Source organism: Marmota monax, unplaced genomic scaffold (genome assembly GCF_021218885.2).
Source record: "Marmota monax isolate L192 unplaced genomic scaffold, Marmota_monax_Labrador192_F-V1.1 WCK01_AAM20220418_F8-fsc00082, whole genome shotgun sequence".
NCBI lineage: Eukaryota > Metazoa > Chordata > Mammalia > Rodentia > Sciuridae > Marmota > Marmota monax.
The window spans coordinates 3,625,284-3,640,655 of NW_026695207.1; the positions used below are offsets into that span (position 1 = coordinate 3,625,284).

Consider the following 15,372-nt stretch of genomic DNA (forward strand, 5'->3'; position numbering starts at 1 on the left):
GAAGTGCTTCAGCTAAAGTGACTAGTAGAGGTTTGCTGTGAACGCCATACTTAGCTCACATCACAGGCTTGTGAGTAAAATAAAAGTGAATTTGTTTTAACACAAAGATTTGGAGATATTTGTTATGCAGCAATACATAGCTGATACATGATAATTGATTCCACTCAGTAAGATTTTATTTAAGAGTTTTGCCTCTACCTTCATAAGGAAGGTTTTATTTTCTTGTCCTCAAAGTCTATTTTCACATCAAAACCATGCTACCCTTTAAAAATGAGCTTGGTGGTGATTCTTCTTTTTGTAGTATGAAAATATCTGGGTAAGTTTGAAGTTATTTGTTGTTTATTTATTTTTTTTAAACCTGTGTAAGAAACTACCAGGTATCAGATTTTATGCTTTTTCTTTATTTTCCACTGACAAGTTTATGGAAAGGTTGGGATCTATTCTAATTTTCTAAGTTTACTTTCTTTCAGTAAACTTGGGACTTTCTTAGAAAATAGTCCACATCCTGTAATCTTCCAAAGTTAGGAACTATCAGGTTTCACTGTAACTACATTATGTCCTTCACTCATGGATACAGTTTTTCTTTTCTCTCTCCTTTCCCCAGGAGGCTTGCCAAAAGCATGTCTCTTTGTTTCGTCTTTTGGACTGTCACTTTGCTTTACTGTTCATCTTTCTAGCTTCTGATACAACTAGAAAGAGAACTAATGGAATGGTTTTCATTTCCATTAGTATCTATCTTTACCTTTGCAGAGCTTTCCATTAATACCTGGTATGTATGACTTCTCTTCTTTAAAATCAGTCTTTGACGTGAAGCCTACGTTAGTATTTTCAGGTACCCTCCATCTTTGCAAACCCGAGGGCTCAGTGGTACTCAGGACCCATACCTAGAGGTGCAGCCCACTTGGGCAGCTTTGCAGTCTAGAGTCACTGCCCAGCTGAGGCCCCGCCCCCTAGGCCCCGCCTCCTCTCCCTTCCTCCAGCCCCAGAGGAAACGGAAGTGGTGGCGGCCCGGGCGGAAGCAGGAAGTGGGGGAGCCGCGCCGCGCACACCGCGGAGCGGGCGGGGGCTGCGGCGGCGCGGTCCGGCCGGGCCGATGGCGGAGAAGTTCGACCACCTGGAAGAGCACCTGGAGAAGTTCGTGGAGAACATTCGGCAGCTCGGCATCATCGTCAGCGACTTCCAGCCGAGCAGCCAGGCCGGGCTCCACCAGAAGCTGTGAGTGGCGGGCGGCGTGGCCGCGGGCCCTCGGGGGCCGTGCGGCGGGGGCGGGTCCGGCTCTGCCCCCGGGCGCCCCCGACGGCGCTGCGCTTGCTCCACCCCGCGGGGGGCTGCTGGCCTCGGGGCGCGGGGCGGGGGGCCTCCCCGGCCGGGCAGGCGGCTGCGGCGACCCGCCGCCCCGGCGTCGGGCAGGGTCGGGCCCCTCTCCCTCCGGCCGGGCCGTCCGCACGGTTTGGTGGACGGTGGTTTCTCGGGCGAGGCTGGTTTTCTCCCCGCCCCCTGCGTCGCCGGGTTCTTGTGCAGTGGGAAGCCCGGGAGTGTCGGAGGGTGTTTATGACTCCGGAGGGGTCTCAGGGGGCCTGATCCACGTGGGACCCTGCAGATGCGGGAAGCGGCCCGGCGGCCCGGTGGGTGGTGCCTAGGCCTCCTCTGAGTTAAACTAACGCCCCGTTTTTACCTACCCCCAGGAATTTCATTGTTACCGGCCTACAGGATATAGATAAGTGCAGGCAGCAGCTTCACGACATTACTGTACCTTTAGAAGTTTTTGAGTAAGTATCATTCCTCGTGTTAATGTTGGGTAGGGATCTTGTTGAGTTGTGACACTGAGGACTTGAGCTTGCAGCAGTTTAGTGCATGGGCATTTGCTGTTGAAAGAGCCTAGAGCTTGATATACTAATGGGATTTAGAAATTTAAAAAAAAAGTTCTTGTTGAAAAAAGTACTACACAAAAATAAAAGGTTACTGAATATGTGAAAGGCATTGTAGACTTCCAAGTCCTCTGCTAAAAAGTTTAGGCTAAAGAACAACCCATAACTTAATGTCTTATGTGGGCTACGTTATGAATTAGGAGGAAAAAAATTACAGCTAGAAACTGCATGAAAAATAGTGTGATCTGGTTTTCCTAAACCGCCTGTGCTGTGCTGGTTCTGGGAGATGGTGATACCTCCTCTGTTGGGAAGAAGGTAAAGGTCTCAGTCCAGGTTCTGTGGGAAAGGTATTCGCTGGTTGCTGCTGGAGATGAGCACCTGTCACAGCGGTGGCTTGGAGGATGCCTTCAGTACATAAATTGCTTAGGATTTTAATTCAGGTTTTATCACACTGGCTTGTCACAGCCCTGATTTTATCCTCACAAGAACTGATAAGTAACTGTAATAGGTTGTGTAGCTAGTGAAGGTCTCAGTTAAGACTAAATCCCAGGCCTGCGCCTCCACACTAGTATCATTTTCTCTATGCAGTGTAGCTTTTCCCTCCCTGTGCTGCTTTGGAATAAGAATTCTTGTACTTTTTGTAGCAAAACTTACATTTGATATCCTTGAACAATAAAGGGAACATTATGGTTGTTTTATATCCAGAAAGGTCGGAGATAAAAGTTCTAGTTAGAATGCCACTCAGTAGCTGCCTACACAGACAGGACATAGAGGCTGAGTGTTGTGGCCTCCCTTCCATCCTTTAGCTGCCAACCAGGTGCCATGTGCAGTCTACCTGTCCTCAGCACCACTGAGGCCTATGCCTTCAGGTGGATTGAAGGGCTTGTGCGTGGTGCTGCTCTGGACTCCTGGGCAGTGGCTTCCTGCTTGTGAACTCTGCTAATTGAAGCCTCCTTCTCAGTGTTGCTCTAGCCCTGAATGCTTGGGATGGGTATAGTGACAAATGCCAGTGATGACTGGTCTTCTGATGAAAGGAGGGTAGAGGAGACAAGATTACTTAAGGGCAGAGGGCCTGAAGAGATTGACCTGGGGTCTCAAGAAGAGGGTGGACAGCCTGTGGCTCTCGGTAGCAGATGCTGGAAGTTGAGGTGTGCACAGTGTAGGAGGAGTTCAGGCCCAAGGAGTGTTCTTTAGGACACACATGGACGGACCGTAGCAAAGGTAGAATGACCTTTCCTACACGGAACCTTGAGATTGTGTGTTGGCAGGTGTTTTAGTCAGCTTTTCACTGCTGTGGCCAAGGACTTGACAAGAACAATTTTAGAGGAGGAAAAGTGTATTTGGGGCTCACAATTTTAGAGATCTTAGTTCACAGATGGCAGACTCCATAGCTGTGGGCCCAAGGGGAGGCAAAACATTGTGGTGGAAGGACATGGAGGAAGAAAGTAGCTCAGGACATGATACCAGGAAGAAGAGAGAGACTAAGCTTGGCTCCCTGTAACAAAATATATACCCCAGAGGCACGTCAGGCACTCCTTCAGTGACCCACTTCCCCAGCCACACCCCGCCTCCCTAGTCACCGCAGTTAATCCACTCAAGTGGATTGATGCATGGGTTAGGTTAAGGCTCTCATAATCCAGTTAGTTAATTTGTAAACTCCTTGTGTTGTCTCACATGTGAGCTTTTGGGGGACACCTCATGTTTAACCCAAAATGGCAGAAGTGGGATTCATCTCTTGGGTCTTAGAAGAGCCCAGCCTGAGTAGGGCCTTGCTGTTGATGTGATGGCTGTTTATTTAGGACATGTAGAATGATCAGCCCTGTTCTGTGGAATCCTGTCAAGGCTTCCTGTTTTTTGTTGTTTTTTTTTTTTTTCCTTGAGAAATGGATGGATATTAACTGCAATTCTAAATGAATTATCCTTCTTTCATTACATCTTTTCAAAAACATCACAGTAAAATGAGGTTTCCAGAACTTGTCATTTCTGTTTTGCCATTTGAGATAAAATTTTTAAAAAGGGCTGGGAGTGGAGCAGAGGCAGAATGCCCTTGGATTCAATCCCAAAGAAAGAAGAAAGAGCCTTTCTTACCTCAGGCTGTTGTGGAATCAAAAAGCAAATAGCATGAAAGTATTTTGAATAATACAAATGCTAAACAGATGTGAAGTGGGGATGGCTTATGCAGCTTTCCTGTGTTTATAAAGAGCATTGCTTGATTTCCTAAGCTGTTATAAGAAATAATATGAGATGCTATGGAAATGAGAAAATCTTAATTCACCTGCTTCCTTGACTCCTCAGTTTTGTCTAAGCAGAGCCATAGGAAGACATACATAAGATACGTAGTGAACTTTTTTTTTCCATAGTCCCCAGAAAACTGAGAGTAGGTGTCACCATCTGAATGCTAACTGAGATATTCCCTGTTTCCAGATACATAGATCAAGGTCGAAACCCCCAACTCTACACCAAAGAGTGCCTGGAGAGGGCTTTAGCCAAAAATGAGCAAGTTAAAGGCAAGATTGACACAATGAAGGTAAGACTGGCATGAAGAGCAGAAAATGCCAGGGCATACTTTGGAAAGAGGTATGTAGCAAGTCTGGCTGGTAGGCTTGTCCTTTTCCATGCTCGGTAGAACAGCAGCTGTTCGTGGCATTACCGTTAAGATGCTATGATAGGTAGTTAAGTTAAATATCAGTGAGCGGTGTGGTAGCAACAAAATTTACAAAACCAAATTGTAGTCTGCATTTAAGAAAGAACAGGTCAGTTTGTTCAGTATGCCAGGTTTGCACTTGGGTGATACGGATGCTTTCTGTTGTTTTTCCATTTGGATCCCAGCTGTTGATACATTTCTTGAGTTTATGATTCTGTGGTTCAGAGGACTCTTGAATATTTTCTTACCTTTCTCGTGCGATTGTCTCCAGCTCCCAACCTCCAAATCCTTCTTACTGTTCCTTACGTTTCTGTGGAGAACTTAGATTTTATTTGTCTTGACGGCATCTGGAGACCACTGCATCTTGAACATGAAATATAGCTCAGTTGGTGTTTAAATCTGCGTTTGGATTGCAGTGGCCTCCTGTCCTTGGCCCCCAGTGCCCTGCCTGGTCTGCATGCTGGCCCCCACACTGCTTTCCCCTGTCCTCTTTCCTCCAGCTGCTTCCTTGGCTGAAATTCTCTCGAGCTCTTTTTGCACAAGGGACTCTCCTGACCTCGGCTCATTTCATCTTCTGTGAGAGGCTTTTCTCTAAAATTTCTTACCCGAGAGTGCTGTTGAGTTTGCATTTTATTTCTTCTATTTTCTTTCTTCTGCCTGCTGGTTAAGCTCCGGGACTGTAGGACATGTATGTTCTCTTTCTGGTGTTGCCCAGTGCCCACCTGGTGCCACCCTGGCTCACCTGGTGTCACCTGGTGTGTCTGATGTGTGCAGGCTGGTGGGTCAGAGGGGCTTATTGTGCCCATGTGGCTCTGGCTGGGTGGAAGGAGTGAGGGGAAGGGCTCTGTCAGGATACTTGTGTCAGCACCTCTGCCTGGTTGTCGAGCTTCCCAGGGCTTGGTCCAGTCATCCCACAGGTGGGAAATGGCCCTGGAGGCAGATGTTAGTTTGGAGCCCACAGCTTCCTCCATCTTGTCCTTTGGGATTGGGGAGCTATTGAACTTTGTGCTTCCTTCCAGATATGGTTCAGCTTTCTATCAGTAGCAAGTTGTGATGGCTCGATGGTGCTATTCCCCTGAGCAAGGGTGAATGAGTTTTACCGACCATCAGAAGTCACTTTTGAGAGCACAGTGGCTGGTCCATGGGCTCCGTGCTCCCAGCCCCATTGGGCACTTGTTAAACTCTGCCTCGGGGCCCTGAAGGACTTGCTGATGTCAGTGACACACGAGGCCGAGTGGTTTACCTCTCCCTTGCATCTCTGCTCATTGTCAGCTCTCAGATCTGTGAAGGTCTCAGGTCACAGTTCTGTGGCTTTTACTTCTCCAGTGGAATATGTATTTAAACTTAAAATAAGTTGTATTTTAAAATAGTTTAGCTCTTCATTTCAACACTATGATAAGTATTGTACTTGGGTGACATGGATGCTTTCTGTTGTTTTTTTGTTTGGATCCCAGCTGTTGATACACTTCCTGAGTTTATGATTCTGTGGTTCAGAGGATTCTTAGTAAGTATTCTATGTTGAAATGAAGAGCTCCTTTAAAAATTTATTTTTAAATGGCAATGTGTTCATGCCCCTTTTTGGTATAGCTCCTAAGAATAAAGGTCTTGAGATACTGGCAGATTTAATTGCTTTTAGTTTTGGGTTTAAAAGCAAATGTTACGCTGATAACGTAGGCTCAGAAAGCCGTGGGGCTTGCATAGATAATGTATTTTCTGGTGCTCTGAAAGCTTCTCTTGGAGCTGTTTGCACACAGTGAGTTTGATGTGATTCTAGTAAGTAATTGCTTAATTAAATATTATTTTAAATCCCTGTTACCTTGCTGTCTACAGAGGACATTTCCGCCTGTGTGTCTGGCTCCTGCTGAGAAGTACTTTTTCCTTTCTTTGGGCATGAAGTGAGGAGTTGTTTTAAAGGGGCGTTACCTTTTCAGGGAGGTGAAGTGTGCCTTCAGCATGGCTGCAGACACTCTTGTGGTGGGCTCTCCAGGAATTGTGTTCATGGAAGGTGAGCACGTGTGCAGGGACCACCCACTTGAATGGAGGAAGCCCTGTTCCCACTCTTCTGGGGACCCAGTTGAATTTGAGGGATCATAGGGGATCGTGTGACCTTTAACTTGGATGATAGGGCAGATTTTTTGACAGTATTTTTCTTCATAGAAATTTAAAAGCCTGCTGATTCAAGAACTTTCTAAAGTGTTTCCAGAAGATATGGCTAAGTACCGAAGCATCCGGGGTGAGGATCACCCGCCTTCCTAAACCTGCGAAGACCCCAAGTCCTTGACGGACCAGGACCAAGCCAGCAGGAGGCCATGACTGTCCGCACTGATGGTGCCTTCCTGCCAGTGTGGACTGGCCCTGGACCTGTCCCCACCCCTGCTGTCCCTGTCGGTAGACCTCGTGGGATTCTGGGGCTGGACGAGAAGTGGAGCGGAGCCCCTCTGTCTCTGTAGCCCTTGACTGTGGTCCCACATCCTCAGAGTGATTCCTTTCATTCTCTCAGTGGGCAAAGGGCCCAGGGGGAATCCTGGAAATGTTAAGTGTGATCAGTAAATTAAAAGTTCAAAAAATTCTACTTGCTATTTTCCTTTTTATGGACTCTTTTCTGTTTCATTTTATTATGGTATCAAAAAGCTAAAAAAATTTTACACTTTCAGATGTACATAGACAGTGTGTAACTGTTTTCATGGATTTCAGTTAGACAAATGCATAGAATAAAGTTGAGTCGTTAGCTCATTTCATGTAATTATTTTATAGCTTTGTACAAGGTAGAATGGCATATCTTATAAATCGTCAATTATTACTCCTCTAAACTATTAGTAATATTCATAAAACAATCTGTTATTTAGGCAGAAAAAGCTAATGTGAAATACAAAATTCTGGTTTTTTTCCCCTACAATCTCCTTTATAGAGGTTGTGACACTAAAGAGTACAGATTTATTGACACTGTGGGGAATGCCCTGCAGGGCCTTGCAGTGTGGCTTCCAGTGTGCTCAGGGATCACAGAGTTTTGCTGAACTGCAGCTTCTGATTTAGTTGGATTGGGCCTTGAGAACTGCGGCCTTACTATGGTGCATCTCCAGCTGACCAGACTGGCTTGTTACAAGGGCAGAGTTTCAGTTCAGACCTGTCGAGAGACAGGCTCTAGGATGGAGCTGAGAATCTGCATGATTGATTTGCTTCCTAGTGATTCTGGGTCTGCTTAGATTGAAGGATATTGTAACAGCACAAGCTAGGTAGTTTAAACATGAGAAACTAATTTTCTCAGTTCTGGAGTCTGAAAATCCAAGATAACCTCATAGAGGAATAGGCAGATTCTTTTAGGCAGCTTTGTGTTGCTGTGACCAAAAGACCTACCAAGAACAACTTAGAGGAAAAGTTTATTTTGGCTCATGGTTTCTGAGGTTTAGTCCGCGGTCAGCCAGCTGTAGCTCTGGGCCCGAGGTGACAGTAGAACATCATTTTGGAAGGATATGGCAGAGGGAAGTTGCAGCCAGGAAGCAGACATCTCCAGGGATAAAATATAAACCCAAAAGGCACACTCCTAGTGACACACTTCCTCCAACAACACCCTGCCTACCTGTAGTTAACGCCCAGTTAATCCATATTGGGTCATTCCACTGATTAGGTCACAGCTCTGATCATTTTGCCCCTGAATGTTCCTGCGTTGTCTTGTAAGTGGTGAGCTTTGGGGACACCTCTTATCTAAACCACAACAGGTTATTTTTCTTTTTTTTTTACATTGTTTGTAATAAGAAAAATGAATGTTAAGAGTGACTTAGATAAATGTGGCTCATCATTTGATGGAGTGCTCTGCTTTGATTAGAAGGAATGAGGAAAGTATGCAGATACAGAGAGATCTCCAAGAAACAGCTCAAAACCTTTTGTAAATTACAAACATCGAGTAGGGGTCTGCTTGATCTGCCTGCTGGAGGCAGGACCACCAAGGAGCCTCCTCCCCTTGCCACCTAGAGCACTCCATGCACCTTCAGGGTGGGTCTTCTCAGGTGGCTTTCGTGGTCCTCCCTGTCCCTGGGTGCTCATCCATCTGTTTACTCCAGTTAAGTCTTGGACCAAGGTACTGGGTTCACTGCAGGCCACACAAGCCTCCCAAGTGAGCTCTACTCACCCAACCACCCAACTTCCTGTTTCTCCACAGGACTTCTGCAGGTGCCTCAAACTCCCCCAAAATGGACTGAAGCCGCCTCACCTCACATGCCCAGGAAATGGCAGCACCTTCCGTCCCCTTTCATTGTCCTCGCCTCCCTCTGTCCCCCCACCTGCCCTTGAAGCAAAGCCAGTCTCCTGGATTAGTTCTACTGACTGTCCTGTGTTGCTCCCACTGGTCTTCATCCTCCAGGGGCACCCGTGTGTGCCTTCGCCCACCTGGCCTGCCCGACTCACCTGCTCTCCTTCAGCTCACCACACGCCTAGGCGCTCACTGTCCCGGTCAAGTTAGAGCAGCACACAGCCAAGTGGGAGGAGCAACAGTGGCTTCATCTTCCCTCCCTCCTCACTGAAGGTTCACCTCTCCCTGCTTCCCGACTTCCTTCACGACACTCACGTTGGTCATGCCCTGGGCTCATCTGATTGTGGTTGGCAGAATAGGGACCCCTGGGACGTCCACATTCTCATCCCAGTACCTGTGGACAGGTTGCCTTACATGGCCAAAGGCCAGGTGTTGCCCATAGGGTTTATATACGGCTCTTGAGAGGGAGATTTCGTGGGCCATGCAGGTGGACCCAGAGCAGCCACCAGGGCCATTGCTATCAGAGGGAAGCAAGAGCAGGAAGAGGTGTTTGTGTTGAAGGAGGCAGAGGTGGGAGAGGACGTGGGTGGAAGAAGATGCTGGACTTCAGGGTTTGAAGGAGATCAAGGGCCATAGGCTGAGGAAGGTGTGCAGGTGGCCTCTAGGAGGTAGAAGGGCAAGGGGAACTCTCCCTGGGGCTGCAGCTACCGGCACCTTGGTTTTAGGACTTGTGACCTCCAGAACACCAAGGTGATAACATTCTGGTGCTTGGTGTGTTGCCGTCTGTACAGCAGCACTAAGAAATGAGCTCCCGTCCTTTGTGAGCAGACGAGGTCAGAACAGGAGACGGAGGAGCCAATGGGCTGTGCGCGTTGAACTCTGATGTGATGACATTTACTAGTTACACTAGATCATCAAAACACTTAACAGGAACAAAGTCATCTTCCTGCAAAACAAATACATTAGCAGACTATTCAAAGACCTGATTTTTTGTCCTGAGTTGTGAGAATTTTCATGGCGCTCTCCTCTGGTCACAAAGACAGCCAGAGATTGTTCTGAAGGGGAGCAGCAAGGAGTTCATGCAGTCCCCAGGATCCTCGCTGCTGCCTGTGTGCTTCCCGGGCTGCTGTGGCAAACCATGAACCTGGGGCCTGACAACAGCACATTTCTGGAGGCCGCACTTGTGACAGGTGTGGCTGGGGCTGTGCTTCCTCTGTGGTGTCCAGGGAGGCTGCTTCCTTGCTCTTGTGGTCCCGTGGCTCTGGGTGTTCCTGGGCTGTGGCTGTATTGCTGCACTCGTCCCTTATAAGCACAATTGTCATTAGACTCAGGGTATAATCCAGGATGACCTCATCTCTAGATTTCAGCTCGATCACATCTACCAAGACCCTCCTAAATATGGTCACTTTCACAGATTCCAGGTGAACGCCTTTTGAGGGGGCCACCCCAACCCCTGCACTGCCCTCTCAGGCACGCCTGACCATGGAGCACCTGGCTCTGCTAGCTGAGGGGCGAGTCCAGTCTTCTGGGGCTCCTGTCTCTTCTCCTGGACGCTGGTCTTCCCAGTAGAGGTGGCTCAAGGGTTGGGGACCAAGGATTGGCAAAACCGCTGAGGTACTGTGTGTCCATGCAGGCACAGAAGCAGTGCTGGTCTTCTGGCTTGCGGAAGGACTACTGTGGGAGATGGACAGTCACAGGGCTGAGAAAGCAGGATCCTCGCAGACGGCCCTGACACACACACGCGTCAGTGAGAAGCCTCATCATTGAGGATATGCTGAGGGTGCGACAGGCTGGGATGCGCTGGGTAATGAGGAATAGCCGGCTTGGGCAGCTGGCACCCCTGGTCCAGCATGGGAGCCTCTGGTCGGCACACAGCATTAGCAGTCTCCCTGGCAGAGCTGAGAGATGCTCGTTCCTGTCCTGCCAGGGAGGTGCTGCCTGTGGAGATTCGAACCTCATCCTTGAGTACTGAGCCGACCTGTGGATGCTGGGGCTTTTCTCTTGAGCTGTATGCACAGGCTCTCTGCAAAAGATGCTTGTCATTTATTCAAGAATGGTTTAAAGCACACACGGTGGGTTATTTCCTTTCAGTAGGCGTGTGGCAAACACACAGAGATGGGGTGCATACAAGGCAATTAATTGGAACCTGTGTGAACAGGATGGCGGTCCCAGGCCCAGGGCCATCTTCTGGTGCAGCGATTGAGGTGGCTCGGCCCCCGTGCTTCTGAAGCTGCTGCTCGTGTGCTGGCAGATGGTCATTCCTCAGGAGAGGTGGCACCTTCCAAGGTCTCTACACACCAGCTCACAGGCAGACTAAATGGCGTGACAATTCAGTCACCAGGTCAGCTCCTAACGCAGGTGTTTGGCAGACCGGACACTAGTATTTTGAATGAACATGACAGCAGTGCTTCGGTTTCAACAGGCAGAGATGCGGGCTTCCAGGGTCTGTGTGGCTGGCTGGCTGGCGAGGGCCGGCTTCCGGCAGCCTCTGTGCTCCAGGGCCCTGCTCTGTCCCTTCCCCCCGGCTTTCCTGTCTGCTGTCTGGACCAGTTGGTTACCTGCTCTGCCACACACCTGGCTACAGCACACACACTCAAGAGCAGGAACTGGGACCTGCTGACACAGTTGCCATGAAGTCAGTTTGGTTTGGGGTCCCCGAGCTGACCCATCTGGGAGACTTCTACTGCCTGGGCTGGGGGTTGGTGCAGCTTGGGACCCAGCTCCTCCACCCCACTCGGGAGCTTCCGAAGGCCAGGCTGCCCGGGCTGCGTCCCTGTGGTTGCCCTGAGGATCCAGTGTACGGCCCCATTGCTTGGCCTGTGAGGCAGATGCTTCCAGAGCACCACCACGGAAGGTAGCGCTGGCTGTGTCCTGAGGAGAGACCTCCTGGTGTCCCCCAGAGCCTCTGTGCAGGGCAGCAGGGCAGTAGGGATGCTCCCCAACAGGCAGGACTACGTGGGTGTTGTCTCCCTCGGTCCTCAGACCTGTTTCATGGGGTTCACTCACAGAGGGAACCGAGCCAGACAGGGAAGGGGCGTTCCCAGGGTCACCTCCCAGCAGACAGGCTGAGGGCTAGAGTTCGCAGGTCTTTGCCCGGGTGCCTCACATGAGGGGACCTACCACCCACCCTACAGGGAGGGAGGTGTGGGGGCAGGACACAGCAATGGTGAGACCAGAGCAGGTCGCCCGGTGTGGGGGGCACTGGGGGTGGCCATGTGTGTGCCTGCTCCAGTGAGCTGGCACTGCCGTCCATTCCAAGTGCTCCGAGCGCTGCATACCCTGAAGTTGCCTGATCAGCTGTGGCTGTGCTCAGCGCTGGTTTGAAGGGACACTGGGCGGGAGTGGACGCATTAGGGTACCTGTTCAGGGGAAGCATGGACTAGAGTGCAGGAGCCAGAGCTGTCCAGGGCTCCCTGTGGGGCTGGGTTCATCCTGCTGCAGGAGCCATGTGCCCACAGGGCCCACAGAAGCCCTCAGTCCCTGGCTCCCAGCCCAGGTGCCCATTTCCATCTCGAGGGTAGTCCCTAAGTAAGAGAGCCAAGTAACATTGATGTGATTAATTTCAACATAGCAGGGCAGCTGAGGAAGGTTTGTGGGCGGGAGCCTGTGTTGTGAACTAGCGTGCCCCCCAGATTCACGTCCACTCGAAACCCCAGAATGTGGCTTTATTTGGAAACAGAGCTTTGCAGATATTAGTAGTTGAAGCAGGTCCTGCTGGATTGGGGAAAGCCCGAATCCAGTGGCTGTGTCCACATGAGATGGTGCAGAGACCGCAGAGTGTGCCCACAGCAAGGCTCATAGAGGGGCCCCAGGCCCCTGCAGAGCTGGAGACTCAGAGGACCCTGCTGCAGCCGTTAGTGTGCCATCTCACTCACACTCAGGCCCAAACCTGGGGCCTCCAGAACCTCCAGGGGATAGATTTCTGCTGTTAGAAACCACACACTTTGTGGCGATTTGAAGAAGGTGGCAGGAGACGGCACAGCGGGGCAACCATAGGAGCTACAGCGCCAAGAAGCCTGAGGGTCGCTGCCCGATGTGCCCAGCCAGGTCATGAGCTGCTAGGCAGCCCGCTGAGCTTGCTGGGGAGGCCAGCCCTGGCTACGAGCCGCATGCACGGCCACACAGGTGCTGGGTGTCCTGGGGATTCCCGCTGCTGCTCCCTGTGCACTCAGTCCTGGGGCGGGAGCCGCCAGGCTGGCTGGCCTCAGGATGCCTGGTGACATGGGTCTTGTGCCCTCTGTGGAGGGAGCAGCCTGGGACCAGGCAGGGCATGGGGAGGGGCCGGCTTCAGGGAAGGTCCACCTGGCCCAGCGGGGCTCCTCTCAGCTGGGCCCTCTGGATCAAGGGGATGACCACGCAGGGCTGATGGAGCAGGCGCAGCGTCGGGAGCTGACTGCAGTGCTGGGGATGTGGCAGGATGTCAGGGTCAATCGATCGTGATTAACCAGCGGTCACTTGGTTCCTGCACTTCATTTCCCTGATTCTGGTGGCTAGTCTGTTCCCAGAGCAACCGCCTGACTCTTCTTGCCCGTCACTCTTACTTCCTGGCCCAGGGTCCAGCTGCCCCCCAGGGGAGGACGAGCATGAGGATGTTAAGAAGTCCCGTGGCACCAAACTACGCTGGTGTGTAAGTCATTTTGTTATTTTCTTCTAAAATTTTCCTGCCCAAACAAATTCTGAGACAGAAAACAGCCTGCCCGCTACTGCGAGGTAAGTAGAGGCCAAGTGCCGTCCGCCAGCCAGCCCTGGTTGGCTGCCATTTTGGTAGCATCAGGATGATGGGACAGGGAGGGGGGCCAGCCTCCTCGGCTGAGCGCCAGGGAGATGCACTGGTGAGACACTCACTTCCAGCTTTATTCATAGCAGGTCTCCTTCAGAATGAGAAACCAGCGCAGCCGCCTGGGTGGGGCCACCCCCTGTCCCTGCATCCCCGGGGCTTCTCTGGAGCTCCCGTCCCTTTGTTTTCCTCCCTGTCCCTTGGCCGTCTGCTCCGTGACCAGCTCCTTGGTTTTTGTGACCAAGTTACACTCTGCAAAGCCTTTCACTGCCCTGTAATGACGATGGTGCAGGAGACCAGCAGGGCTGTGGGGACCCTGGGAGAGCTGTGCTGCCCGTGCGCTCTGTCGGGAAGTCACCCCACTGGGTGGGTACGAGGAGTTCCCACAAGGGATTCAGAAGCAGTTTTTCCTATTATCTTTGACGTTTTGAAGGTTGTCGGGGTGAATCATTCACATAAGGTAACAGCATTAATGCTTTGACATTTAAAAACTCTTTTGTAAAACTTCTCTCTCTTGATAAATATACATTGAAAATGATCACGTGTGTGTGTGAGTGCTTGTGTGTTATCTGTGTGATTTTATTACAATCGTTATTATCTTTTACTGTTCATATGTAGGTTGGATGCAAATTAGGGATTCAGCCAATAGAGAGCTAAAAAATGAGGGTTAAATTTCCTTCTGCAAGCTTTTCCAAGATGTCTCCGCGTAACAACCGTCATTCATCACAGGCATCAACTGTGATGCAATCTTATTCTCCTCTCTGCCATTCTTAGCAAGAGGCTTTGTCTTCATATCATAGGATAGCTGCTATACCTCCATGCATCATATCTGCATTCCAGACAGGAAGAACGTAGATGAGGGAGGGAAAGGGTGATGGGCAAAACTGTTTCTCCTGTGGAGGCTTTTTGCTGTTTTATTCCAGAAGGGGTGACGCCCTCAAGGACTTTTGCTGGCATCTGATTGATCAGAATACTGTCTCACAGCCACCCCTAATGATGAGGGAGTCAAAACCTCCCAGGTTTAGATTTCACAGCCTTTGGAACAGGGACAGGAAAAAGCAGAGGCCTGGAAAGAGAGTGGTCAGGCAGCCTGCAGGGCCTGTTCTGGACATCAGCACAAAGGACAGCCTGAGTCCTTCTGTCGGATGATGTCGGTCCTTCCCTGTGGACACTCACTTTGTAGGGACACCGTGAGGCTGACCTTCTATTTCAGGCAAGCCAATTTCAACCTAGATACATGTTGTGAGTTTCCAAGTTGGCTTTATGGGAAGAGTGCTTGGGGCTAGGCACAGAGGTGCCTTGTGACCAGCCTGGCCCCTCCGCGGCTGGCTCTGTGTGCCAGGTGACAACATCCACAGCTGTGAAGGGCAGGGGAGCCTCAGCCACTTCTCCTCCTGCAGCTGCAGCAGGCCCTGCCCCGGGGGCATGGTGACCCTTGCCTTTCCTGGCCATCTCCCTTGGCTCCTGCCTGCAGCAGTCCTGAGGGGACACAGATGCCTGCCCAGCCCAGACGTAGGATGGACCAGCAAGTGAGCAGGGTGTGGCCCTGGTCCAGGCCGGGACTCCCAGCATGAAGCCAAGTGCCCAGGAAGCAGTGTCCCCGGGAGCTTCCTGTGCGTGTGGGGGGCGGGGGAGCTCCCTGTGCGTGTGGGGGGCTGGGGAGCTCCCTGTGCGTGTGGGGGGCGGGGGAGCTCCCTGTGCTTGGGGCGGGCGGGGGAGCTCCCTGTGCGTGTGGGGGGCGGGGGAGCTCCCTGTGCTTGGGGCGGGGCGGGGGAGCTCCCTGTGCGTGTGGGGGGCGGGGGAGCTCCCTGTGCTTGGGGCGGGGCGGGGGGAGCTG

The 15,372-nt window shown here is 51.0% G+C and overlaps 1 protein-coding gene across 2 annotated transcripts; it reads left to right on the forward strand.

Moving 5' to 3' along the window:
- Positions 1–1,005: 1,005 nt before the first annotated feature.
- Positions 1,006–7,084, forward strand: Med10 (mediator complex subunit 10). Of its 2 annotated transcripts, XM_058574510.1 has the most exons (5): positions 1,006–1,215; positions 1,686–1,769; positions 4,293–4,395; positions 6,444–6,517; positions 6,670–7,084. In XM_058574510.1, exons 1-5 carry the CDS (start codon positions 1,094–1,096, stop codon positions 6,686–6,688), a joined length of 402 nt encoding a protein of 133 aa, XP_058430493.1. In that variant the 5' UTR covers positions 1,006–1,093; the 3' UTR covers positions 6,689–7,084. The 2 variants fall into 2 exon arrangements, with proteins under 2 accessions (XP_058430493.1, XP_046286368.1); XM_046430412.2 differs by lacking the exon at positions 6,444–6,517 and having other exon boundaries at positions 1,015–1,215.
- Positions 7,085–15,372: the final 8,288 nt, after the last annotated feature.